The 27,438-nt window shown below is 38.2% G+C and overlaps 1 protein-coding gene across 1 annotated transcript in view; it reads left to right on the top strand.

Moving 5' to 3' along the window:
* DOCK11 (dedicator of cytokinesis 11) overlaps positions 1-27,438 on the top strand; it is a 67,579-nt gene that overhangs the window by 12,921 nt on the left and 27,220 nt on the right. Inside the window, exons 9-36 of the mRNA XM_053473082.1 lie at positions 2,007-2,086; positions 2,919-3,002; positions 4,257-4,397; positions 5,029-5,235; positions 5,717-5,839; positions 6,468-6,550; positions 7,194-7,316; positions 8,249-8,325; positions 9,018-9,202; positions 9,285-9,350; positions 9,469-9,561; positions 10,302-10,425; positions 10,829-10,950; positions 11,054-11,137; positions 11,700-11,789; positions 13,525-13,643; positions 14,685-14,754; positions 15,242-15,367; positions 15,727-15,798; positions 15,932-16,078; positions 17,909-17,992; positions 18,420-18,531; positions 21,771-21,949; positions 22,754-22,870; positions 23,220-23,295; positions 24,134-24,237; positions 24,641-24,752; positions 26,840-26,906. Of these exons, the coding sequence (XP_053329057.1) occupies positions 2,007-2,086; positions 2,919-3,002; positions 4,257-4,397; positions 5,029-5,235; positions 5,717-5,839; positions 6,468-6,550; positions 7,194-7,316; positions 8,249-8,325; positions 9,018-9,202; positions 9,285-9,350; positions 9,469-9,561; positions 10,302-10,425; positions 10,829-10,950; positions 11,054-11,137; positions 11,700-11,789; positions 13,525-13,643; positions 14,685-14,754; positions 15,242-15,367; positions 15,727-15,798; positions 15,932-16,078; positions 17,909-17,992; positions 18,420-18,531; positions 21,771-21,949; positions 22,754-22,870; positions 23,220-23,295; positions 24,134-24,237; positions 24,641-24,752; positions 26,840-26,906 (3,067 nt within the window). The remainder of the gene's footprint in view (positions 1-2,006; positions 2,087-2,918; positions 3,003-4,256; positions 4,398-5,028; positions 5,236-5,716; positions 5,840-6,467; positions 6,551-7,193; positions 7,317-8,248; positions 8,326-9,017; positions 9,203-9,284; positions 9,351-9,468; positions 9,562-10,301; positions 10,426-10,828; positions 10,951-11,053; positions 11,138-11,699; positions 11,790-13,524; positions 13,644-14,684; positions 14,755-15,241; positions 15,368-15,726; positions 15,799-15,931; positions 16,079-17,908; positions 17,993-18,419; positions 18,532-21,770; positions 21,950-22,753; positions 22,871-23,219; positions 23,296-24,133; positions 24,238-24,640; positions 24,753-26,839; positions 26,907-27,438) is intronic.

Raw genomic sequence — 27,438 nt, 5'->3', positions numbered from 1 at the left:
AAGGCAAAAGAAGCAAAATAATTTGTGGGAGGGAAAGTAGAAGGAACATGGAGGAAAATCAGCAGCAAATGGATGGACATCAGTCTAGATAGATGAAAGTGAGACTTTTAGCCCCAGTGCTTTTGCTTTCTTCCTCCGTAAACATGAGGTTGTCTGATGGAACCTGTTGTGTTACTTGAGGAATGACCCATAAGCCTATATTTGGCTGTTTTGCAAGAAATTTGCGCAAGTTTTTTGTCATACAGGTATACAAGGCCCTTCACTGCTGTATCATAACAGTATTTAGTTTATTCTTATCTTCCACTGACCAGTATAGACTGTGAGTGATGGATGACACCAAACACCTTCTTCAAGCCAACATTAATTGCTCAGTTGCTAGTCTGGGCTGGTCTCCTCATTTTGCATATGCATTTTTTCCGTTGAAGTCTTTAGTTGAAAATGAAAAATTTTATTTGATCAAAAAACAAAACAAAAGATAGTTACAAAAGCTTTCAGGATCCATTTGCCGTTAGGCTAATATGACGATATACAATCGTCTTATCATGTTTTCCCTTGTAAAGTCTTGGGCTTCTCCCCAGCTGTAAAACTGGGCCCAGATGTGGACCTCCTTGCATAAGATGTGTTGGTGAATATCAGCTATGTGCTATTCAAGTATAGCTAGTGAAGGTTTAAAGGTATAAAACAGTGAAAACTGCATAGAAATGTACACTATTCCTAAAAGTCTCCTTAGTCTTATCTTGAATAACAGTATCTGAATGCATTTCATGTAATACAACAGAAACTTGTATCCTACAAGGAGTGTTTAATATTGAAAGGGTGAAAATGAGAGCCAGGGTCAGTTTTATGCGTAAAAGCCATATGCTATTTAACTGGCGAGTGCAGAGATGGAAGCCTATGTAATAATTACCGGCAAAAAAACTGGAATCTTTTAATATAAGCAACAGATTTTCATTTCTGTTACTGCGAAATGAGGACTGACCTTGTAATACAAACGTTAACTGTGCAGTGTTATTGTTCAAAAAGGTTCTGATATGAAGATTATTAAAGTTGGTGGGTGCTAAATTTCCCAAGCCCAAGAAAAGAGTCCCCCAAAAAAATTACAACATCCAGGAACATTCTCAATTTTTTATTGCATTTGAAGCCCCAACATCAGTGCTTCAATGTGAAAACTAAAAACAGTGAAAAGGGTGCTGGTGCTCATAGATGACAGCCAACGGATCCCCTGTCTTTGTCTTTGTGCCCTACAAAGATATACACCCCATTCCTTCTCTTGCCGAGGGCACTAGAATCAGTAATGGAGGAGGACGGAAGGATGCACCAAGAGAATGGCCCCCTTCTGGACTACAACTTTACTCATTAGGGGAGAACTATGAAGCATTCAAATAAGGGCACATGTGATAAAGCTTTAAAAGCTCGCCCTAATATTAAAATGGTAGCCCATGTGTGTTTGATGTATGTGTTGTTGCTTCTTGGGGCCAATGGCAGGTGTTCTCGCAGTGTTCTTTTGCACAGGCTTCACCGTGAACCTTGGAAAACAAACTCAAAGACACCGTTTGGTTTTGTATGAAATCACATGGAGGATACTACTGAAAAAAGTGTGGTGCCTAATATGTTGTGTTACGGACGCTTTATGGTTTTCTGGAAACCGCCTCATAGGGAACAGGTCACTGTCTGAGACTGTCGCAGGCTGAGACTTCTCCATCGCTGACAGTAGGAGAATTAGCTTCATATAGAATTGTTCTACAGGATACAGAAGACTTCATTTTTTTTGTTAGAAGTAACGTTTTAAAAGAACGTTTTTTTAAATGACTACTTCATTTTCTATTTAGGTTCCTACATGAAAAGTGTATTTAAAAAAGCAGTTAGTGTGTTATAGCTCTTTAGAACAAGGTTAGTCTGATGTATCTGTTAAGAGATATGACATGTGAGCCTTTCTCGTGGCAGTAGCTTTGACTTAATTGCAGTGCTGGAACATGAACTAACATCTGCTTTTTCCCAAAATACAGAGGATGAAAGCAGCACCCAAGGGAAGACAGAAAACATCATGGAAAGTCTGGAAAGAAGCATGCATCCTGAGCTGGTGAAGGTATTAGCTTTTACGACTTGGAAAAAAGAATTGTGTACAGAAGTGCTTTTCCTAACACTCCTAAGTAGTTGGCTACAAAAGTATCTGACTGCGGCTACAAAAGTATCTGACTGTGGTTTTGATTTAAGGGTGTTACATTTGGAGGAACTATTTTTGCATATGCTTTTTTTCTGTGCTAGCTACTACACACCTGCTGAGGATGTATATACCGTATATATATATATATATACATATATATATATATTGTATCTGTATATATGGTGGCAGGATGGCCGGTTCTTGAAAATAAACTCTTTTCCTTAGAGTCTTAGGGCCTCAGCCTTCACTGCCTCTCTTCACCTTTCTTGTCCCTGCCATAACATATTTTGAGTGTAACCCACATACCAACTCAAGCCTCAACCAGTAAGCCAGTAACCAGCCTTACGCTGATGAGTCTTGTTAAGGATAAAACATCTGGCGATGAGCGCTCCGACCCTGGGACTCCTCCATTTATCTGAGCAGCTTCTTCCATATTCTTCACCAAGGATCCTGCACTTACACTTTGTGTATGAGGGATACAGAGGAGTGACCCACTCCTGCTCCATTCATTAAAAGGTTCCTCTGCAAAGTTTTGGATCCTTGTCGCCTTCAGTTTGCATTGTTGAAATATTGTTTTATTTTTTTCTCTTAGATTGTTATTTACATCTAATGGGGTGAATTCATTCCACTCTATAAGTATAATATAGGAAGCGTGCACAGCCTTGGTCTGTCACTGGAAAAAGCAGAGCCTATTTAATGCCAGAATGAATGCAGAGCTTTAAATCTTTCTTTAAGTCTTGTATTTTATTTGCAGTATGGAAGAGAGACGGAGCAGCTGAACAAGTTAAGTAGAAGTGAAGGACGACAAAACCTGTTTTCATTTGACTCTGATGTCCAGGTACACAAAATAACAGGGGGTTAATACATTTGCTGAATATGTCTTTTGTTGACATCTGCTGTGTCATGTGAAACAAAATGTCTCTTGTAGTACAATGTTTAAAGAAGCCCAATTAAAACATTTTTTTCTCCTTGAACATAAAAATCAGTGTTGTGTACAGTAATATAGGTCTGTGTTGTAAAACATTTTTTTTTTTTAAACTTCCTTTTTTTCTGCAGACCTGGAGGCTGCCATTATTCTCGGTCATGTGAGATTTTGTGTGACTTTTCCTATTGAGTTGATTCTTTTTGGCAATGCTAAGTCTCATGTGTACAATGATATTTTTTCTTCCATAGACTTTCATAAGTCAGAGTGTCAAGGCGATTAAGACAGAGCCGTTCTATAGTTTACCACAAGGCAATATGATAAGGAGTCAGAGTTCTAACAGACTGACCCAATTTAACAGAGCTAGAACACATACAAATGGCTAATAAACAGCTGCTTGAAAACACTATACTACGGAAAAACTAGAAGGGTAAAAAATGAAAAACGCACAAAAATGATAGTGTTACAGGCCCAGACCTGACTCTAAACCTCTGTAAAGAAGCCTTTTTTGAAGCAGCGGGGTACATTTAGGACACATGATCAGGTAGGAAGAATGTAGAAAATATTATGACTAATACAGAAACACAAGACTTTTTAACTTTTTTTAAAAAAAAAAATACATGATACAGAAGGTGGAATTTCAGTAGCATTTTGCATGCTCTCCCTTTTTGATTAGCTTATTAAAAACATGGGAAATGCATTTTTTAATGGTTTGATATTTATTATCGTGGGGTCTGACAGTTTTATATTGTATTTATTATAGATCATTTTGAGAACTGGGGAAATGAAAGGAATCTGGGAAGTTGTGTGGGGTTTTCCCAATTTTCAGCTGTGGCTGTTTTTACTTTGTTTATTAGACTTCATATTATGATCTATTCATAATAAATCCTCTTAATTGTTAACTTGGACAAGAAGATAATATGTTTGAATGGGGACCGGTAACAAGTGCACGCTGGTATAAAACTGAATTAATCCAAATTCGGACCCCTACATTTGCATACATTTAGAAATAGTAACCTGCTTTAAAGTACGTTTCTATAGTTCCAAGCATAGGCTGTATATCAGTTATGGTTGATTTTTTTGGTAAAGCCTGAAGCCAGTGTGGTGGATACAGGCCTGTTGCGTGTGCTGATTAATAATCTCTAATAATCTCTACACTCTTTTCTCCAGAGACTGGATTTCTCAGGGATTGAGCCAGACATAAGACCCTTTGAAGAGAAAGTCGGCCGACGTTTCATTGTCAAGTGTCATGAACTAAGCTTTAACATTTTAATGAACATAACAGAAAAGGCAGATGGATCCTTAACAAATGTATGTAATTACTGTTTCTGGATAACAATGTGACACCATTAGTACGTTTCTTTCACGCCTAGTTCTAGGAAAATGTCGTCGATGTATCGTAGATTCTCAGACGATTTACTTGGTTGTTATATTTCCTTTCCAGTGAAGTTAAATATTACGGATGTGAATTTATTTTGCTGCAACTAAATATTATATGCGATAAGATGACAACGGAATATATTAAAAGCACAGGACAGAAAAGACTATGGAGATTATACCTTAAGGGCAAACTCAGTTCATATTAAAATTGGTTTTTAGCATTATTAGTGGGGTTGAACTTGATGGACTTGTGCCTTTTTTCAAGCTAAATTTCTATGTTGCTATTTTATCAACAAAGCAACTAGTTGCTCACAGAAATGGATTCCATATTTAAAAAAAAATTGAATACTTTAGCACTTTGTAGAACACAAAAGTTGGAATTGGGAAGAAAAATCCATAATGAACAGACACAAAGTATTTTTTCATAATTGCAATGCTCTTGATCATTTCCCCCTTTTCACCATTAAAATGTATTCCATAAAATAATAAAGATACTTAAAGAAAAAATAATAATAACAAAAACTTGAAGGCAACATGGGGAAAATGTGTGTTTGTGTTTTAGGTGGAGCCATTCTTTATCAGTCTAGCGTTGTTTGATATTAAAAATAACTGCAAGATATCAGCTGATTTCCACGTGGACCTCAACCCTCCGGCAGTACTAGACATGTTGGCTGACCCCTCAGCAAAAGAGGGAAACTCCAAGAGAGCTTCGGCGAGCGACAATACTATCCATGACATTCCCGCATCACATCTTTACTACATGACGGAGGTGATGCATTTTCAATGGCGGTATAATCGTAAAACATCCTTTGATATTGAAACACGGATGTAATATATTAGCAACACATAGGACAGACATATTATGGTTTATCTCAGAGGTCTCTTCCTTGACCTATGACTGTATCTGTTTTTCATATCCTTATTTATATCAGGTGGTCATGTGACACCAAATCTGACACTGCCATAGAAACTGAAAACACGTCTTTAAAGTTTCTGTACTGTTTTTCATGTGATTACAGACAAGGGGAAGAATACAATTACAGATCTGTTAAGGTTTATTTACGCAATACATTAGAAATTACAATACATCTATTGTCTAAGTGGAACAGAACATTTATTTTTTCTGTTATTATACAGATCATACATTGTAAGAACCAGGCTTTGAAATAGAGTTTTTGCACTATTTTGCTGAAAATAAAACTTTGTTTAGGTTATGACAGCATGTTTTCTTTTCAATCCTTTGAATTTAGGCCATTTTTTCAGTGACAAACCCTCATCCTGAAGTTTTCCTGGTAGCACGAGTGGAAAAAGTATTACAGGGAAACATCACACACTGTGCAGAACCGTACATCAAAACCTCAGATCCTGCAAAGGTATCGCACTAACCCCAGAAAGAGGAAACCAAGTGGAGTGTATTAGCCTTATATTTCCATTGTGAGATAGATTAACACTCATTTCCCGACACTATTAAACATATATGTATAAGAGACGCGTGTGCTGGCGTTCCAGTATAATGCCTGCAATGGGCCATGTTTCTTCAACCACAGGAAAACAGATAACAACATTGTGCTTTCAGGATCTGAATGATTGTTTCTTCCTATTATGTCATTCCCTTGTGTTTGTTACACAGCGACCCCCCCCCCCCGTGGTGGTGCCAGCATTTGTAAGACCTAGGGCAGCACCTTCAACCACCGCTTCCGTGACGGCCGCCCTCAGCTGAGCGCCGGGATGTGGTGTCATATGCCATCGCTCCATCGCTTAAAGGCAACCCGCCACAATCCTTCAGAATGTAGCTGGGGAGATCAGAAGATCTCACTTTTATCCTGGTTGCTGCTCGTCTGGCATAGTCACCCTAGGCCAGAATACATGGCTGATTCTAATCAATACTATGAGAGGAAACCGGAGAAAGGTTTCTGCCTCCGGGAGACGTAACTTGATGACTAAAATTCAGGGCTTGTTCGTGGATCTCGCTTGTACAGGTTGCCAACTCTTGTTTTTCAGACCGCTCAGAAAGTGCATAAGATTGCCAAGCAGGTATGTAGCCGGCTGGGTCGATATAAGATGCCGTTCGCTTGGACTGCAAGGTACGTTTTTAAAGAATCACGTTAAAAGTTTGGCTGCATTTTTCACTTACGTTTAAAAAGCAAAAGCTATTTTCCGCTTTGTATCCACATGGAGTGTTTGGTTTGGTTGTGAATCAGTTTCCCTTTGGCTTATTACTGTAAACCCATGGAAACATTTAGCCATTTTCTCCTTTCTTTTGCATTCCTTCAGGTCAAGTTCATTTTTTATGAATTCATTGCAATGTTTTAAACCCTTAAGTACTCAACCATACCATTTTACTCTCCTTCGCTTTGATCGTCCATTTTTTTTAGTTGTTTAGCGTTTTGACGTATATCTTATAGTGCCACTATACTTTGAAAATAACTTTATGTTTACAAGCCCCCCACGATAGTTAGAAAGCAGCTTGCGTTGCTGAAAACATGCTGTTTTCTCAGGACGGCCAAAACCGTCAGCTTTGTAGACAGGCATCTGGTTTTCAGGAGTCACTCATAAGACTTATAAGATTCATGCCTGGGTGACTTGTTTTCCCTCTTTTCTGCCACCAGTTTCTACTCTGTCTAGCATAGGGGAGCTTAGGGCAGGTCACTTAGGCTCTCAGTAACATGCTATAAGGTAATACCATATTTTAAGGGATATTGAATTCAACGTAACTTTTTTTTTTAGGCCGTTATTCAAGGACACACAAGGGACCCTGGACACTGAAGGAAAATTCTCTCCTCTGTACAGACAGGATAGCAGCAAAATCTCCAATGAGGATCTCCTTAAGCTGTTGGCAGAGTACAGAAAGTAAGTGTCCTAAATACTAAACGCATGCACAGATTCGGATGATAAGTACTGTAAAATCTCAATTATAAAATGTAATAGTTACTGAACATCAACAACAATCAGCAACTTAACAGCAGGGTAGAGATAATGTAACGAGAACAAAAAGATCCTGAGAAAGGAAGTTCTACATATTGGATGGGTTTCTAACATTTATTTATATTGTTCAGTTTAGCCTATAAGCAGCATTACCTGGGTTTATTTAGTATACTCAGCTGCAAGGTTTAGAATGGGAGCAGAAAGTTAGACAAGAGGGAGAGATTAAACACATAATGGAGGGTCAGCTCTGGTGTCCGAGAATCCCCCCAGAATCATATCAGAGGCTTAAACAGCCAGTTGTGCAAACGGCAAGACCTGGAACATCAGCTGTTTCCTTTTCAACAGGTCATTGCTCCGAAACATACGTCAAAGTTTCACTATAATACTATAATATTATTATATATATATAATAAATGCATCATTAAATTCATTAAATCATGAAATGATATTATTGCTGGTATTATCGCCACTTTATATCTTTAAAGTCAAAAAGACGCTGTGTCTTCCATGTGGTTCACTGGGCTGCTGTCTGTTTTTCACTGAGGTGAAGGAATCATGTAATGTGAGTGAATGTAGCCGCAGACCCTCACCTTCCATCTCATTCCCCCAAACCTCCTACTAGATCCTAATGCGATAATAATAATAATTATATAATACACCATAATCAGTCCGTTTGGGGCATTTATTTATTGCCAGGTGCAGCATGTATGTAAATCCTTTTGCTCCAATAACTTTTCTTTACTTACATTTTCTGTAACACTTCAGCAGAGAAGACCTAATCTGACAGAAATTCTCATTAGTTCCCATATTAAAATTGTTTCCGTGAAACTGAATGTCTCTCTTTTCCTGTGCCACAGACCCGAGAAAACAAAACTTCAAGTTATTCCTGGATATCTGAACGCTTCAGTCGATTGCGTTCCTCTTGACTTTTCAAGTAAGCGTTTACCTAGGGGTTCCCAATTCTATTTCCATGTCAGATGTAGAAGCCCAGAACCATTGCTGGTTTTCCATTCAGATAATCAGATTTCCGTGTCATTAAACACGTGAGTGTGAACGTGAGTTCAGATATCTGATTCTTCTTAGAAAAGTTACTAAACACAAATCCTTAATATAGATTTCTTTTTTTCTGTCTGGAAATATCCGTCCCTCCAGATTCTCTACATTTTTTGATGTGACCTTTAAGAAAGTTCATACAATTCCCACATTTCTTCTGCTTTCCTTCTTGTATAAAACTTTTTATCTACAAATCCCCCAGATGATAATAGCATTACCATGTAGTAATAAAGGCAAGATTTAAACTATAGCATGGGGGCCTTTTGGGGGCTAACACAAAAAAGTACCCCATATGAAATCCCAAATGATTCTAATTGTTGATATGTACTGTTTGAAACATCCAACAAACGCAATTGCAGACCAACAATACATCCTGATCAGGAAATATAGGTTGACTGGTCTTGGTCTGGAGTCTCTTGGGATGGGCCTTTCTAGAGACCAAGAATGGTCCAAAGTTCCTGAAAACAGAAATAAGCAAACTTTTGTTGGTTCCAGACAACAGTAGGTTGTACATTTTTAATACAGTTTACTATATATATATTCCTGTCTAGTAATTAGATTTTCTTCCATCAGACTGCGTCACCTCGTCTTATGTCCCCATCAGACCGTATGACAGAGAAAACCAACAGATTGCTGTAGAGGTTGAAGAATTCGTGCCGGAACTCACAAAATACTGCTATCCATTCACTACCTTCAAGAACCACTTCTATATCTATCCTCTGCATCTGAAATACGACGGCCAGAAAACATTTGCAAAGGTTAAAAATGGCAGAAATAAAGGGGATGGCAAGTCCGTGTTGGGTTGGCCAATCATTCCATGTTGTCCTTTCTGTTTTCCAGGCAAGAAACATCGCAGTCTCCGTGGAATTCAGAGATTCCGATGAGCCTGATTCCCAAGCACTGAAGGTTAGTCAATGATTCATGTTTTCTTCGTAGAGATACTCGCTTAAAATGCCTTAAAATGATTAAAAACAAACCAACATATTCATTTTCTATTTATATAATATTTTATGTTTAAATGCAGTGTATTTATGGTAAACCCGGAGGACCTCTGTTCACCACCAGTGCGTACGCTGCTGTTTTGCACCATAACCAAAGCCCTGAGTTCTACGATGAGGTATCGTCATTTTTATTTATCTGTCTTCATCTGCAAGAATCAAACCTCAAAAACAAAAGTTTTAGTTTTGCTGTTTGTTTTGTTTGTTTGCTCCCCTATCTAATTTATAGAAGAAAAAAAACTCCTGGATAAGGACTATAAAGTTGGGAATTCAGAGGTTTTGAACCTCATCTTATTTGACGGAGATAGTGGTCATTAAAATGAACATTTTCAACAGTATTAGAATTAAAAAGAAACGCGATTCATGTTTTTTTTTGTTTTAAATGTTTTGTCGTGGCTTAGAATCGTCCCACAAACACAGAATCTGAACCAGGATGCAATTTCCCTCTAAATGGTTTATTTCTTTTATAATAAGTAAGATTTGCTTGGTGAGCGGTTTTACTGTATTTTCTGTGCCATTACATTGAAGTTGCCTCGGCAGAATAGAATTCATATTTATATATCTTTTAAGGAAAGGCTGTTTTATTTTCTATTTTTCCTCACAAAAGAAAAAAAAAATACTAATTGAGAAATGATGTAGGAAGCAGCGCAGTGACAGGGTGTGATGTCATAGCCTGGTGCTCTGTGCGAAATTGAATTCTGGACATTTAGGAGCTAGGTAAATGCTGAGACGTGGTACGGTTGTCGCCAGTCCTATAACGGGGCAGCCGTTTTCACTGCTGATTGTTGGATTGCTTCATTTTTCTTTAAAGGGGCTTAGTAAAAAATATCTAGTTCTGATTAAAGCTTTCTTCTTTTAGGTGAAAATTGAACTTCCTTTACACCTTCACCAGAAACACCACCTGTTATTCACGTTCTACCATGTCAGCTGTGACATCAATTCCAAAGGCGGCAGCAAGAAACACGACGGCGCTGAAGTGCCTGGTATATCTCGTGGTTTTCTCTTTAAACATTTAGAGAACTGATGATCTCTGTACAGAAACGTGTTATTTTATCTTAAATTTGAACAGCGTTGATCCAAATGTAGCCACTGAGTAATAAACATTCTATATTCTCTGACTGCATCCAGTATGTAGACCTCAAATCATTCTGGTGTCTGAATCAGTGTAAGAACATTTGCTGGGGTGGATTATTATAATATCCGATCAACCATGACCATCCAACATTTATAATAATGCATTCAGAAAAATTCAAAGCATAGAATGCAGCCATCCGAGCACCCACATAACGCTGTAAATATCTAAGAATTATATTACCATTTAATATTTGTTCGTAATATGTATGTTCCTACGGTGGCCCATCTAACGATCCTTGCCATTGTCTGTAGTTGGGTACAGCTGGGTCTCTCTGTTGAAAGATGGTCGGATTATGACCTCCGAGCAGCAGCTTCCAGTTTCGGCCAATCTTCCCGCAGGATACCTGGGCCACAGCGATCCTGAGACAAAAAAGGTATATTTATGTGTTTCATAGAAAACCGATCATGGGTAGAAAATGGGTAGACATCTTCTGCTGAAATTGCCTCTAATCCTGTGTTTTTTCCTTATAAATCCAGGCCAGCAGCGACATTAAATACGTAGATGGAGGGAAACCACTCTTCAAGATCCGGAGCCACTTAGAGTCCACTGTTTACACACAAGTAAGTTGAAACGTGCTTAACAATACATAAATCCTACAGAATATGTAAAATGGCCTTGTGTCTGCATATAAGGGTTTAATGTTCAGGCATGAAAACATCATCTCAATCTACATATTATCCCCCTTACCCACAGGTTGTTAGCTCCATTCTTGTGCTTTATGCGTCATTTGCTGACCTCCTTTATTACGGTTTGTGCTTGTCCTATTCAAAAGCATTTGACCCCTATAAGAGCCAGACGTTTATAAATCCATACCGATCAGTACAGAATGGCACAGAGACTTAGGTGCCAGCAGAAATATTTAGGCTAAAATGTAAATATTCACCAATTGCAATGTATATATACAACTTTATGTGAGTGACAGCTCCTTGGTGATACGGCTCTATTGGTCACCTTTTCAGATCACTGGGGTTGGTCCTTCATCATGTAAAGTGAAGTCAGAAAGTCTCTCCTTAGTGTATAGGATATTATCCCCCTTTCCATCCTGTTACATTATTCAAAGCTCTTTACTCGTGGTTGTAAGTGATGAGAAACCATCCATTCTTGCACCCTTTGTGTTCCCAGGATTTGCATCTGTACAATTTTTTTGAATATTGCCAGAAGATTCAGTCGGGATCCAAAGATGTTCCAGGGGATCTTGTAAAATATCTGAAGGTACAAATTGTCTTTTTTCACATAAACCGTGCAGAAGCTCTGAGATGATACCTTTATAGGCTAGGATAATGGATTGTAAGCTTTATTATGTATCTCCTTCAGGCATATTATAACTTATTCATAGTAACCTGCATCAAGGTGCTTTTACAACTCCACACATTTCATGTAACCATACAAATCTTTTTGCACGTCAATTAAGGCTTCTCTACTCTGTTCCCATCGGAGGTCATTTTAAAACAGGTGATTGCAGACAGAATTCCATCGGGCCAAACGGTTTCATGCACTTTATTAGTATTTGGTGGCAGTGCCCTTTAATTGCTTGACTTGAATCAAATGCTTGGGGTAACTTTCTACGAACTTCTCACAATACTTTGCCGGGATTTTTGTCCATTCCTCCTGAGGTTGTAACTCTCTCGGTGTTTTGGGGCCTCCTTGCTAGACATGCCTTTTCCATTTAGTCCACACATTTTCTACAGGATGGCGGTCAGGGCTTTGTGATGTCCATTGTCTATAAGTTATTGAGTTACAACTTGGGGTCGCTGTCCTGCTGGAAGACTCAGTTGCGACCACGTTTTCACTAGATTCTAGATTATGTATTGAGGAATTTATTCAGTATTTCTAGATAATCCTCTTTTCTTATGATTCCATCTATTTTCTGTACCGGTCCCGATCACGATGCTGCCGTCCCCATGCTTCACGGTTGGATGGTGTTCTTTGGATTAAAAACCTCTCCCTTTTTTCTCCATCCATAGCACTGATCATTATAGCTAAACAGCTAACTTTTTGCATCATCTAATACAGGAGAACACTCCTCCAAAAAGCTAGCTTTTCATCCTGGTGGCCACCTGCAAACTTTATTCTGGCTAGTATTGATTTTGAATCCATGTCGGAGTCATTTTGTATCGACTCCAATGCATTTTACAGCATGCACACTGGGGCATGCCTTCTTCAGTTATTAGAAGAGAATGAAAGCATGAATAGCACACGTTTTGCACTTTTGGTATCGGAATTTACCGAAACAGCAGCCAATTACATGAATCATGAAGATCAGCGTTCACATTGTATACAGAAAAAATTCCGTGGCAGTGCGGTGCTGTAAATAAAGCGATAAGCTGCTTCCAGCACCTTTGTAGAAGATATGTTAGAAGTGTTTCTGTTTCCACATGTTAGGTTCTATGTGCGTTTTTATTGTAGATCAGTTGAAGCATTTGGTTTCACCAAAGTCATTATGCATTACGAGGAGTCGAAGTGAGACAGATTTCCCTTTTTGACGATGGTGGGGTTAACTCTGCAAAATCCATTGTTAGATTGGTGAAGAGGCACAAATATAGTCTGAATTCTTATAATTTCCTTCATATTGCCAAATTGGCTCCAAAGATACCCCTTTAGTACCTTTTAGTGGCCAAAATTTGTACGGTGACACATACACTCAAGCTTCAAGGCTTTGAAGAGCAGCAGATCGTATCGATGTAATAATTAAGTATGAACTAAAGAACACAATATTTACAAGTTTATTTTATATGGGGAAAAATACATTAAAGACCAGAATCACGGTCTAGTTTTTTTTAACCAATATAAAGATGTTACACTGAAAGCATCTCCCTGCTATTCAATCAGAACCCACTAATTACTGATAAATAACTCTCCGTTCTGAATCAGCCATCTTCTGGTTGGGTTTTTTAGCCACCTTGGTGATAAAATTCACTTAATCTAATTTTATGGTGTTGTCCTGCAGTGTTTACATGCCATGGAGGTCCCGGTCATGATCCAGTTTCTGCCCGTAATCCTCATGCAGCTTTTTCAAGTTTTGACAAAAGTATCCAATGAAGATGAGGTAGCTTCAAACTGTACATTGTAAGTATGTTCTTACGCACATATTATATTAACTGGTCCCTAATACAAGTCAGCTCGACGTTATGGCTTTTATTTCTCGGATACGTCTTATAGTCGTGTATAATATATAAACGTTTTGGTTCCTGGCCACTTAAGGAAACAGTATTCAAGTTTCAAGTGTGCATGGATTCATCCGGATGTGACCTGCCACGTTGCAGGACCAATTTGCGTATCGCTGGCCTGGATCACTGCCTCCCAGCACAGTGACTACCCGCTTAAATTGGGGGCAGTTTCAAAGTATACTTTCTGTTGGTGAAAAAATAACCTATCCACCCTTGCTTGTGCATGGAAATCTTTAGTTTTACATGTCCAAAGGTGTTTTTTTTTTTACTTACAGTGGAAAGAATTATCTGTATAATATTCTCATTCTTTAATAAATGGTGAATTTTAAATAAGAAAGGGTACAAAATCTTCCTAGTTTGCCAACGTAGGGTATTCAGTAGGAACAGGACTTTCTTCTTGTGTTTTTGCAATACTTGCTCAGTTTAAATGGCATGTCATTCCATCATCTGCCACAAGGTGGCACACTGTGACCGAGATCTAATGATAATTCCGGTAAATAAGTTATTTTCTCATGTCCTGGGCAGAAGACTACCTGGCCATCATTGACAATGTAGGACAATATGGTTGACGGCCCTGTATATATGCCCAGACACGTTTTGCACCAATTCCTGCAGTTCTACCTTCAACTAAGAGCTGGGTAAAGGTGGTATTAGGCAGGACACTACTTGTTTAACTTAAACGGACCCTTAATAAAGCAGTTTAAAGGGAATTAAAGGAACAGGCTAGTCCCCAAATAGTATTGTGATTTTTAAAGCATTTTTCAGCATGCAGGATGAGCCCATGTAAGAAGCATGCTGTGGTATACTCCCTGCTTCCCGGGGCAGCTGAGGATTAGTTAATGCACTGGAGTCCATGCAAAGTGGATTTAAATATACATAAAATAGGACTGGGGTGCTCCTTGAAAGTTATAGAACTTCAGCGAGATTTTTTTTTCCAAAGGGTTCTTCTACATATTGTGTCGAAATGCCACGATGAAGGGTTAGAACATTACCTGAGATCCTTCATCAAGGTAAGAAGATATCATCTAGCAAAATCAGCCTCACGCTTTGTATTCTTCTATTCAGAAGCTTACTATGTCACACCAAGAACCTAGTTTATAGAACGCAATGCGATCATCACCACATGAACGGCACAAAGCCCTCCATTATTTAAAATTTCATTGATTATTAAAGATTCCATCAAGCGTATTGTTTTTTCACTTGTTTTAAAAGAAATTGAAGTTTTGTCACCCGGATGCGCTTTAGTATGATGATTGCGCTAATTATTGGCTACAGGACAGCTATCAATATACATTATCTCAACAAGTAATACTTATTATACTTTTTCACAAATTAGTTCTAAAAGCTTGACACATTAAAATACATAAATCAGAAACATTCGGGTTACTGTGAAAAGTATGAACCATTGTTGCAAAGGAAGGTCATATTATTTTAGGCAATGAAACGGTGTGCGCAAGATGAAAATAAATCCATCACAAATCACTTTTCTTTCCAAAGTATGTGTTCAAAACCGAGAAAGCAAGTTCTGCTCTAAGCAAAACAATGCATGAGATTCTGGTAACTACAATGATTACCGTACTGAAGCAATCCGCAGACTTCCTGGCGATTAACAAGTTATTAAAGGTAAGGTTAATGCTCGTATTCCGTGCGAAGTGCCGTGTCTCTGTGACTCATTGTATTGTTCATGGCGTTGGTTCCTGTAGTTATCATCAGTGACGTAACTATAGGGGTCGGAGGGGTCTCTAAATTGGCAAAACTCCCATCACATATTCCTCCCCACCCTGGCTGCCTCCATTGAATGCGGGAAGCATAGTAGCAAGCAGCGCGACCGTGGATGTGTTAATTATCACAATAAACCTGCAAGGATCTGATTCTATTAAAGTGAAGAATTGTAGGTCAGCAGTACAAGGTTACATGTGGGCCATGCCTAATTTCGCCTTTGCTTTACTAAATATAATGGGGTATTTATTTTCCTTTTGTAGTATTCCTGGTTTTTCTTTGAGGCTCTGGCAAAATCTATGGCCATGCACCTGATAGAAGAGAACAAGATCAAGGTAAAATGGAAATAATTGGTTGGGATTATAGGGATTATTAATTTGCTCAATATATAAAATACCGTTATATGCTTCTACAATGAGCAGCCACACCATAAGTGCTAATGTAGTTATTGATATATACTTATTACAGGTTCCCAGGCCTCAGCGGTTTCCTGATTCTTATCAAAATGTCTTGCACTCATTGCTTCTCTCAATAATACCACATGTCACCATAAGGTATGGTGAGATTCCAGAGGAATCTAGAAACGTGAACATGAGTTTGGCAAACTTCATCAAGGTAAGAGCTTGTTTGCAAATGTGTAGGAATGATCGCAAATGTGTAGGAATGATACTTCTATATTGTAACCACACTTGAGTTCTACTGTTCCCATCATTAAGGTTGAAGTGATACTAGCACAGTTTTTAATAGTATTATTTACATTTTATTAGTAGAGTGCAGATTCCGCAGAGCTATTCCAGTGTAAGGGGAATATACAATTAACAATAACATGAAGACACTAGTAGAGAAGGAGGATGAGACAGAAAGTGAGAAGATGGAGAAAAAAAAACATTTCTTCCCAGAAAGCAGGTTATTATTTAAAAGGATACATTATATGCTTCTCAGAGCAGAGGACTTCTACCTTTATTATATTAAAAAGTTAAGGACCCAGTGGCATGTGTTTGCCTCCTGTACTGCTCTCTTACCTCCCTTGCCTCACATAATGGGCTAGAGGCAATCATGCAAATCATACGGCGAGATGGCTCCTCACTGGCATACAAATAAAACAACTTTCCAATGCGTATGTTATAATACAAGTATTTAAAAGGTTAGAAGCCATCACATTGGTGTACCATGTAAATAAGTGTACAAAAAAAAAGAAAATGATCTGTTCACTTGAGCAGTCCAGTATTCTGTTTAAAGGAAGCTTAAGTGTTATGACATTTATTCACCCAAGCATTAAATGAAGCCAAATTATAGATGTGACCTAATGCTGTTATTTATCTAGTGTCTGACTATGGAGTTAGCGTGGTAAACATTTCACAGGCATAGTTGTCCCTGAGCCAAACACCAATATGCTTAAGAGTACGCTTTAGAATAATGGAATACTGTTTAAATATTAGCTACTTAGAGCCTTAAACACACTACAGTTATATCTGTTTTGTGTATGCTTTGTATAGTATGTCCCATGGATATATTTATTAAAATATGAAACAATAAATATAAAGGTCTGATTATTTCGTAGTTGAGTCTGCAAACACTTATTGGTTAATACAATTTTTTAAAATATATTTTAAAAGTATCAAGCAGAGCATACATGGTGTGCAAAAAATCCATTGGATGTCTGTATTGTTTATTAACAATTTTTAAATGCTTCAGTGTGTTTTGGATTTTAATATACAGTATTTACTCAAAGATGTCTGTAGACTATGTTCTATTCCCAATGGCCAACATAATAATTCTTCATTAATGGCCTTACCTTTTTTTGCTAGATTTTTATTAGCAGGGCAGACTCCACCATATAGCAGACCTAGGCACCTGCCTAGGATGCTGAGCTTGCTGCGGAGGCATCACTATCATGTCCTTTGCCTTACATTTAGGAGAAGAGCACCAACATCCATTTTCAAACCCCCTGCCATCTGGCATGGACTGGATTTATTTCTGTATGTCAGATTTTAAAAATAATTGGCAGGTTTTTTTGGGTGCAGATTTTTTTATTGTTTTGTATTGTCATTCCTCTCACATACACTCACATACCCTCACCTGCAACTCGCAAGATTTAAAATTGCATCCACTCACATATACTTGGAAGCAATTTGCATATTAGTGAGGATACAGGTTATGTGGGTCTCAGCATGCAAGGGCATGTGATTTTAGTTGAATTAATCCTTCATTCGACTCACCACTTGACTTTTTTAGTGAATAGACCCCTTTTGACGCATCTGTAATACTAACATACATTTTTTAATATATATTTCATATTTTACATTTTGGTGGTTGGTATAAGCAATTAGTGTTCTCAGTAGTATAATGCAGTTTCCACATGAAACTTGAGTGATATTAAGTTACTTTAGATAAAGTTATTCCTTATTTCTACATTTAAATATGTGGCTTTCTTTTTGTTTTCAGAGGTGCCTCACTTTCATGGATAGAGGTTTTGTCTTCAATCTTATCAATGACTACATGTCTGGATTTAGTCCCAAAGACCCCAAGGTATAATAAACATGATTGTCATACCGTGTTTAATTATTTTAAGATAAATCAGAACTTTCTGAATTTGGAAACTCACAGTTCACCATCCATCTCCTGGCTTCTACCTTGTGTCAAAGACAGAGCATCTAAGTTGTCCATCATTCCTAGTAGCTTTAATAAATGTGTTTATATAGAACTTGGGGTCTCACCTGCGAAAGGAACCTGGAGAGTTTCCCCAGCAAGAAGCACCAGGTTGTCCTTAAAAACATTTTAGTAAATGTCCAGGATAACAATGTATCACACAATGTAATGTAGACTGTAGCATGGGTTACTAAACTGAAAGCTGATGTGTTATTAATCGCTGGAAGGTTTTGTCTATATATATACGGTATATATAAATTATGTTCTAATATGCAGATTTCATAATTTGTGTTCCCCTTCTGCACAGATCCTAACAGAATACAAATTTGAGTTTTTACAAACCATCTGCAACCATGAACATTTTATCCCTCTGAATCTACCAATGGTGTTTGCCAAACCCAAACTGCAGCGTGTTCAAGGTAACGCTTGTTATGTACGATCACGATGAGAGATGAGCAAACCACTCTGCAGGGAAACATTCTAGATTCTGTTTTCTGGTTTTATACACTGCTGTACAAGATAACAACTAGAAGTGTGCTTTTCCTATATTGACAAGATATTATTTTGCATGACATCCGATCTCACCAGAGTGCCACTAGTTGGTACTTCCACCAGGCAAAGGGGAAATCTAATGCCCCATACAGCTCTACAAACAAATATACACGTCAAAGCACTTTGTAACCAGGTCAATATGCATTTTTATACCCAAAAGAAGAAAAAAAAGCTTATCTTGGTAAAATGCTGCTGATCTTGGATGCTAGAAGCAACTGATCGGTGGCAGTAAAGTGCTCATTAGACCCCCTGGAACTCATGCATGAGCCGGTGCTGGCTGGCAATGAGAATCCTGCGCATGTCACTGCAAGCAGGGAATTTATTCAGCCAAATACATCTCCCGTAAGCCAAAGAGCCATGCGTGGGGAAAGTGCCAAATGTGTAGAGAGTATTCTGCTCTATCCCTCGATGCATTTTTCATGTGAAAAAATGTAGGATATAAGGTGACACTCGGCTATCATGGACATATAATGGCTGGAGTGTCCTTATAATAACCCAAACTATACCATTATGTCTGGCCAGTGGCATATCTCTAAAGAATCCCTACTGTACAAGGAGTTCAAATTAACCTGTCTCTCTGCTATACTTAAGCAACATTATATTTCGTTAGAATGCATAGTGATGATGACCAATAAAGGTTAAAATTGCCTTTATTGGTGTGGGAGATCCTGATTGACAGTTTCTGCAATGCAATTCCAGGTTGTCCAAAATGCACCCTGGGTGAACGCTTGAGCCACCTGTTTGGTGTTATAAAATGTTGATGATTGCAAACACCTTCCTCCAGACCAGATCAAAATCATATGTCATTTCGTTCTAGTACACATGTAGTTACGGGGTTACGGAAGACATTACTTCCGTAAGTTTGATGCTAAACGGCTTTACGTATATGTCATTACTTATTGGTTAGATCTATCTTAGGTCAATGTCTACTTGTTTTTTTAATTTTCTTTTACACTTTCTGCCTTTTCTTACAAAACCATTAGATTTGTTATCATATGCTGTGGAACGGTTCACTTCTATAGGTAGGTTTTTTTGGCAGACACAATTCATCTATAGACATGCAAGCTGTCGGATGCATTTGCCACTCATGTGCTTCAGTCTGACTCTATTAACAATGCTGCACATGGCCCAAAATAGGTGCTATTACTAACATTATTTACTAGCACTCAAAGGCATCTCAGTATGAATTGGACTACATGTATTTGTCAGTCATTTGTTAAAATCAATCAATTATTTAGACATTTGTTTAAGTAAGCAGGTACCCCACTTAAACTATATGTTGTTAGTTATGTATTTAGTGGCCTCCATCCCTTTAATTTATAAGCTGCCGTTGAGACACACTGCCCTGTCCTTCAGTGAAAACTCACCAAGAAGATGCTCACTTAATGTGCTATTATTGAGGAAAACAATCTCCATGTCCTTGTGTCTATTGATCAGCAAGGTTAATGTCCTGTTAGTCCAAGTAATCTCTGGTGGTGCCTAGAAGCCATCACATCAGCCCATGTAATTGGCTCTAAAGAGCTTATTGATCACCCTAGACTCTAGAGGACCACAACTCTGGTTTCGCTCCTTCAAAGTTGGTGTTTCCTCACAAACATTGTAATATGGGAATCAACAAAGACCTTAAACTTTTTTAGTCCTCTACAGCCTGAGTTGTTCTGCTTCCCGTTGTACAGTGAAGAATTAGGCAGGTGTTAGTGCTTCTTACCACAATGGGCCCAAGTCGGCAGTCTTCTTTTTTGGGACCACACTCTTCCCATGGGGTTACACGGCCCCTTCCATTCCTCCATAGCTAAAGCAAGAGCAAGGACCAGACCTTCTAAGTGCCCATCCAAAAATGGGAACCACAAAAGGTTAGAAAACACCAACAGCATATCAGCATCATCAGTGAGATGTAGGTGGTGTTTCTTAAGGCACAGGGAGCAAGGTGGTCCATGTCTGGACACTCGGGAGGAAATACAAGATGTTCCCAAAACTTACATATACAAAAGGTTGAATTCCTCACTCAGGAGCGGCTCCAAATCCAGCTGACTTGTGCCTTTCCAGATATAAAATCTATGGGGTTGCCAGACTATTCCGATGTGCTGCTGGAGGTTTTCCCTCTATAATGGCACAAGTGAGCTAAAATGTAAGATTCTCCCAAACAGGGATTTACGGCAGGCCACTTAAGGACCGTCCACACTTAGCTGAGTTGGTTTGACCTTTTGTAGACGCATATATTCTCTCAGCGGTCTCCTCAATTGTAAAGGTGAGTCCAGACATGGCGCTTCTAGCTCACTGTTCCTGAAACGATACTGGCTACATCTTGCTAATATGGTTTAAGGGAGGCTGACAACGCATGCCTGAGGTTGGCTCCTTTTGCCAATGAAGCTTGCAATATGTTTCTAGTAACTTCTAGTAACATCATAATCCAGAAAGGCTTGTAGTTGTAGAGATTTTCTTTCTTTCATGTAAATTTGAATTTAAGACTTTCTAAAGTCGGGGTTCCCTGTAAGGAAAGTATTTTCACGGTTCTTAGTTGAGCTGGCCTCATCCTTTTGTGTTATATTAAATATCCACAGGATTGTGCTACTGGGTAGCTACTCAATGTTCAAGGGACTGTAACTAAATGAGAAGAAAGCTAAAATACTTACAGTATCTCAGATTTGTTTATTAGTAGAACACTGATCACCTATTCAGCTGTGTTCCTGTTGGCTCAGTTGACCTCTCAGTGGAAATACTAGGCTGGTAAAAGCTTTGGATTTGGATGCTGAGGTTTGGATTTATGTAATACTGCTTGGGAGGCCAGGTAGTCCCTCTTTAAGTCCCACATCCCTCTTTCCTGCATAGCTTGGAATGTTTGCTGGGTATAAATGTATTGCAGTGTTCTGTAGCCCCAAAATATTGCTGTGGAGCACTGCGATAGCATGAAAGAGAGATGTCTCTCCTGAACATGACATCATAGTGTTGCCAGTAAGAATTTATAGAGCATGCCCCAGTGGGACACCTTTGTTTAGGAATATATGATTATCTTATATTCCTTATAATATATTCATTATATACATGTTTTGAATGGTTAAATTGCGTCCAGCTGTGTTTTTGTTCAACCTTTTGTTTTTCTATGCAGATTTGAATCTGGAGTACAGTTTGACTGATGACTATTGCAAGAATCATTTCCTGGTTGGCATGCTTTTGAGAGAATTATTGCATGCAATTCAAGAGAACTTTGACGCCAGATATATCGCCATCTCAACTTTAAAGTACCTGTTAATCAAGCATGCCTTTGATAACAGATACCAGCACAAGGTAATGCCTTTTTGAGGGTTAAAGTTTGAGTTCAGAGATCAGGATTACATATTTAATATCATCTGTCTGAAACACACAGTCCATTGTCATTGAAATCATCTGGCATAGATTTTTGGTTTTCCCTTTTTGTAAAGATAAAGAGAGCAGCTTCCACATCAACGTAGTCCTTTCCATCACCTATTCAGACTTAGAACGGGGAGCTATAATAAAATATTTTACTCTATACTGGTGGTAAAAGCGTTACGTTTATGAAGCCTTATTGGTTAAGGTTTATGGTGACAAAATAATGTATGCAAGAAATGGATCCAATTATACCCCAGCTCGGAATGAAAATACACAAAGACAAAGACAATAGAGTAGTCATGGTTTGGTATAAAGTAGCTGAGACTGTGCAAAATAAATTGAGTACTTGGGTAAGTATGGCCTATGGGATTTCTGTTAGACATAATATAAATCAGACATTTCATTTATACTGTAACCCTAAGGTCGGCTTATATGTATATTTTATTTTTTTGGACGTTATGTTAGAGGATCTGTGAGTGGCTCAGTCTGGCCCAGAGTTGCCAGTTTGCTGCTGATTGCTATGTGTTTCTATATCACTTATTTTATAGCACTTAACCCTATAGATTTCACAGGGCATGGAGATGGAGATAGGGTGGACTCTTTACCTTCCTTAGGGCAACGTTAGTGGCCCATTACTACTGAAAAAAATGGATATACACTATACAGCATAAAAGCATAGATAGGCATTTTATAACGTTCTACAGAGCATCTGTCTCAAATGGTATGCACTTTGTGTTTTAGAACCAACAGGCAAAAATCGCTCAGCTGTATCTTCCTTTGATCGGAATGCTCTTAGAAAACATGTCGCGGTTTACTGGCAAAGATTCCTCCATACCCTCTACAGCCATGTCTAATTCTGTAAGTTCGGTGTTCCAAAGAGATACGGTGTTTTGCAGATTATGATGGAAAGGTCATACAAATTCTAGATTCTTGTACGTGCTAAATGTCTCTGAGAGGAAGCTGATGAAGTATGATTATAATCTGAGAAATTACCAGTACTGCACTCTCTATAGGCACATGCAGTGCTTGTATGGTGTGCACCTCTGTTTTCTATAGAAGTCACTATTTAAACATCAGCAGCATCTCCTATATAAAGGGGCCACTTTAAGTAAACAGATAACGTATTGACTTCTGCCTTTGATACTGGTGCAGTTTTATGGGATCAGTATCACACTCAGTGGTGTAAACTCTATGTCCTGTTTGACAGGCTTCCAGGGACACCTTTATCTGCAGCTTCTCCACATCATCCAACAGATCGAGCCTAATCATGGACAAAGATACAGGTATAATATAAAGATAAGTCATTAGCACGTTGTGTAAAACAGAAAATATTGTTTTTTATGTTTCACCTGTCTGGAAAATATTTAATGTTTCCCAGCAGATATTTGTAATTCTTGGGGAATTTACACACATACTATATAAATTTCCATTTTCTGCCACCACTGTTCTTGACGCACAAACTTTCTGTTTTGTGATGTTATGGTGCATACGTTACAGTAACCTTGTAGAATTTAACAGCCCATTTTTCCCGATGTAAAGACTCAGACCTTAATCGGACCTTGAGCTTGTCTTAGATTTAGGAGCCATATGCCTATCCCATACATGTTTCACTTTCCTTAATGTATAAGCCTTTATCACTTCTGCTGGGCGGCTATTTTCTACAAGTTATCTACCACTCTCTCAGGAAAGTAAGACTCCCTTACATTTACAAATCATAAGCATATACAGATAGAATATATATATTAAATTTTTCTTTGCTTCATGCAGTCATGCAGTTGAACGACCAAATTAAATTCTGTAACAGCACAGAGAGGATTGTGGGAATCCACAGCCTGCTAGGCAGACATATTTGTAGTTTTTGATGGCATAGAGAAAAAAATAAACACTCTTATCGTTGGTTTTTAGGTAAACATTTTCTAGTTCTTTTGTTATATCACAAAGTGTTATTAGATGTATAATTTGTGACATCTGCAGCATAGTATGGAAATGATCCCTAAGGAGATGACATCTCGTGCTTGCGGTCAAGTTCATTGAGTGTATATGAGTAGTTTTTCTACCGTTTAAGTGTTAAATCTACACACCCTGCATAAACAAAAGTACTATTTCCTTTCATTTCCTAAGGCTTCAACCCCTCATTTCCCAATGGCTGTGCAATGAAAAGAGAGGACTCCCGAGGATCCATCTATGCAGAGGGGACAGCTGAACAAAGCACCAATGGTGAAAATGTAATGCTTTCCAGATACCACTAGGGGCGCTGTTTATCAATACACACAGCACTATGGCTGCGCAATGTAGTGTGAAGTTGAAAGGTTACATATTAGTTTCCTCTAATCCCCATCATCCAGCTGGGTAGGGATTTCTATTGTTCTCCTATTACAAAGTAATGCACCCCTTCTTTAGCCATCTATTATATATACATAAGTTCCATGTCAACAGCAAGCAAGACTCATTTTCATAAATAAATATTAAAGGGCCACTGGTTTTATGATAAACTGGTGTGGGCAGGCTGAATTATATTTCCGTTCTACAGCTGTCTTCATTACATATAAGCAGTGCATTTATTAGGTATTGATGATATTGCACATGATAGAACTGTTATCTAAAAAGGCTTTTATTTCTTTACATTAGATGCGTAGAAGTTCCACTAAGAGCACTGTTTCACATTACAGTCGATTGGATCCATATGAGATTAGAAGCCTTCTCATCTGCTACCTGTACATAGTCAAAGTGATTTCAGAGGGTAAGTATTTCACTAACTGTAATAAACAATTTACCCCTGCCCACCCCAGTATGACGACTTGGTTCCATTAAGACCAGTATGTAAAGAATACCAGTGATGTCACACTGAAATTTTTTCACTAAAGCGGTTGTCGGAAGGAAAAAATGCAGGAGACTTTTAGTTTCAACTGAATCCACATTGTATTATAAAGGGCTAGCCCGGCTGATTTCTTTGTAAGACGAGATGAGCTGTCTCTGCTCTGCATAATACATAGGTCAGACAGTGAGATGCCTTTAAATGGTTTATACTGAGCCATTTAAGCCGTTCTTGAAGCCTCTTTTCTCTTTAGTTAATAAACCCTACACTTGCATAAAAAAGGAAGCCAGTGAAAAGAAGCTATTGTAAAACCCAATTCTGGGGGACCTGGTATCCATTTATTCAACACATCTCTTCTCCCAACATATAGATTCACGAGGCACTATCAGGAAGTATTAGAGAATGCAGTTGCATCCTTTGCTAGATCTACACAGGGCATACTTTTATTTAATGTAAGAAAGTTTTACTTTACTTTACAGAGAGACAGGTGGATATGTAAAACAGCCTGCCAGCAGAAGTCATTTGAGGTCTACAGAACTCCTTAGTTGGTGTTTTAGTTGAGATTGTTAAAGTTTAGTGTTATAGTGTAGCTGTATGTAACCTCTTGAGCATCCTGGCCTGTTTCCTGGGGAGAGGGACAGATGACTCAGCTACAGCGGGAAAGAGAGTGAACAAATCTCTGACAGTTTTAGAGGTTTTGCCACTTGGTTTTGATTGTTTTTTGGACGCAAATGCACTCAATTGCCAAACATCTTTAAAAATGACGTTCGGACAAATCTAAATGTATCTAATTAGAAACTGAAACAATGACTATTAAAAGTCTATTTGATCTAACTACTGTTACAGAGTTATACATAGCCTTAAACCTTAGTTTTGTGAATGCTACTTTGTTATGTGTTTGCTTCTACTCCAGCTTCCTGAAGCTTCTCCTAACCTTTGGTTGTTTCGTGTTCTGTTGCGTGTCACCACGTGCTCTTGTTACTCTGGAAGTCCTGTTCTCTCCACCTTGAGACTCAACTCTTGGTGTTCATTCAGTAAAAACTCATCTTTGAGTGCAGTGGACATAACCTTAACCATAACCATAAATAGCATAACCTGCTTAACCGGATAGAAAAGTCAAACGCCACACGATAAAGCACATTTCTTGTTTTCATGAATGTATCTTTTGATAAAGATTTTTTTATATGTCTTTCAATAGCTGTCTTTTTTTATTCATCTTTTGGAATGGGTCCTTTCTATTTCTCAATTTGCTAGTATAATTTAAGAGCTCTAGCTCACTAATACATAAAATAACAACACACAAGTGAAATCACTCATCACTGTTTTTCAAGAGTCAACCAATTCCAATCAACTATGCTGGAACTTTCAGCTCTCAACAGCATTTCACAGCCTCAAACCGACTATGACTCTCGGCATTCCAGTTTTGCATTTCAACATCTTGAACCCAATATCGTAAAACATATGGCACCATTTTGAACAATGATTCTGTGACATAGTCTTTCCTTATTTCCTGCTAAGTTCATCTCGTTAGTCACACTGAGCAAAGCCAAGGTCCATTCATAGTGTACTTGCTGTACTGTTCATTTTTACAGTTACCAACGTAGGATGTACAATGTCAAGGTCCTCCTATGAATATTATAGATGTGATAGTCGCAGTAATCTTAACTTGTATTGAAATTTTAGTAAGCATGGCTGATATGCAGGGTTGTACCTCAAGAGACTGAAGCACAGGTGGGAGAATCTGATGTATAGGTAAAAGGATAAAGAGAAAAAAGAGCTAAAATATTTTTTGGGCACCCCATTCTGATGACGGGCCAATATGCTAGTTTTTTGGACAGCAGTAAAACCTGAGAAATTAGTTGATAATTAGTGATTCCGGCACTAAGCAAGCAGGTAGTCCATGACTAATCTTTGTGGACTAGCATGATAAAGGCTACCTTCATTCATACCATTGTTCCTACACATGCTACTGCACGGTAAAAAATATCCTTTCTTTTTTCTTCCTCTCGTAGACTCTCTGGTCAGCTACTGGAATAAAATAACTCCACAGGAACTACTAAACTTTCTCACACTTCTAGAGTAAGTAAATACATTTGGCTTGTTTTCTCGTTGAATACACGTTCGTCACATTCTGCGTTCTTCCTTAATTGTTAGAGGTTAAGTGGAAATTCAAACGAGTTTTGAAAAAGATCTTTTCTCACGGGAAAAAAAATGAAAACCCACATGTTATGTAACTTATTTCATTCTGTGGTTTTTGACATTAAATATTTCTGTCCCATCAAGAAATCAGCCCATTGACACACTAATGATATACTGATCTGTATCTCTTGTGTACTCAGCTGTCATCTACTTAAGCATATTGTTTGAAAGTGGATTTTATGTGAAATATTAGAAGTAGTCTTGTATTTGTTTCTCTGTTTGGGAAATGAGGAGTGATCCACTTTAAGAATGTTGAAGTACCTCTTTGAATTAAATACGCAACTTCAATGGATCCAAAAAGACGCAACATTCTAAACTTACTAAAATTAAAGAAAATTAATATGGCCAAAGTGTCTATCCAAAGATGGGTATCTGACAGAGAAGGTCCAGAAAATGGGGTAAATTTAGTGTC

Source organism: Spea bombifrons, chromosome 8 (genome assembly GCF_027358695.1).
Source record: "Spea bombifrons isolate aSpeBom1 chromosome 8, aSpeBom1.2.pri, whole genome shotgun sequence".
NCBI lineage: Eukaryota > Metazoa > Chordata > Amphibia > Anura > Pelobatidae > Spea > Spea bombifrons.
Note: the sequence above shows the minus strand (reverse complement) of the source record. Positions and strands in the feature narration are given on the sequence as shown.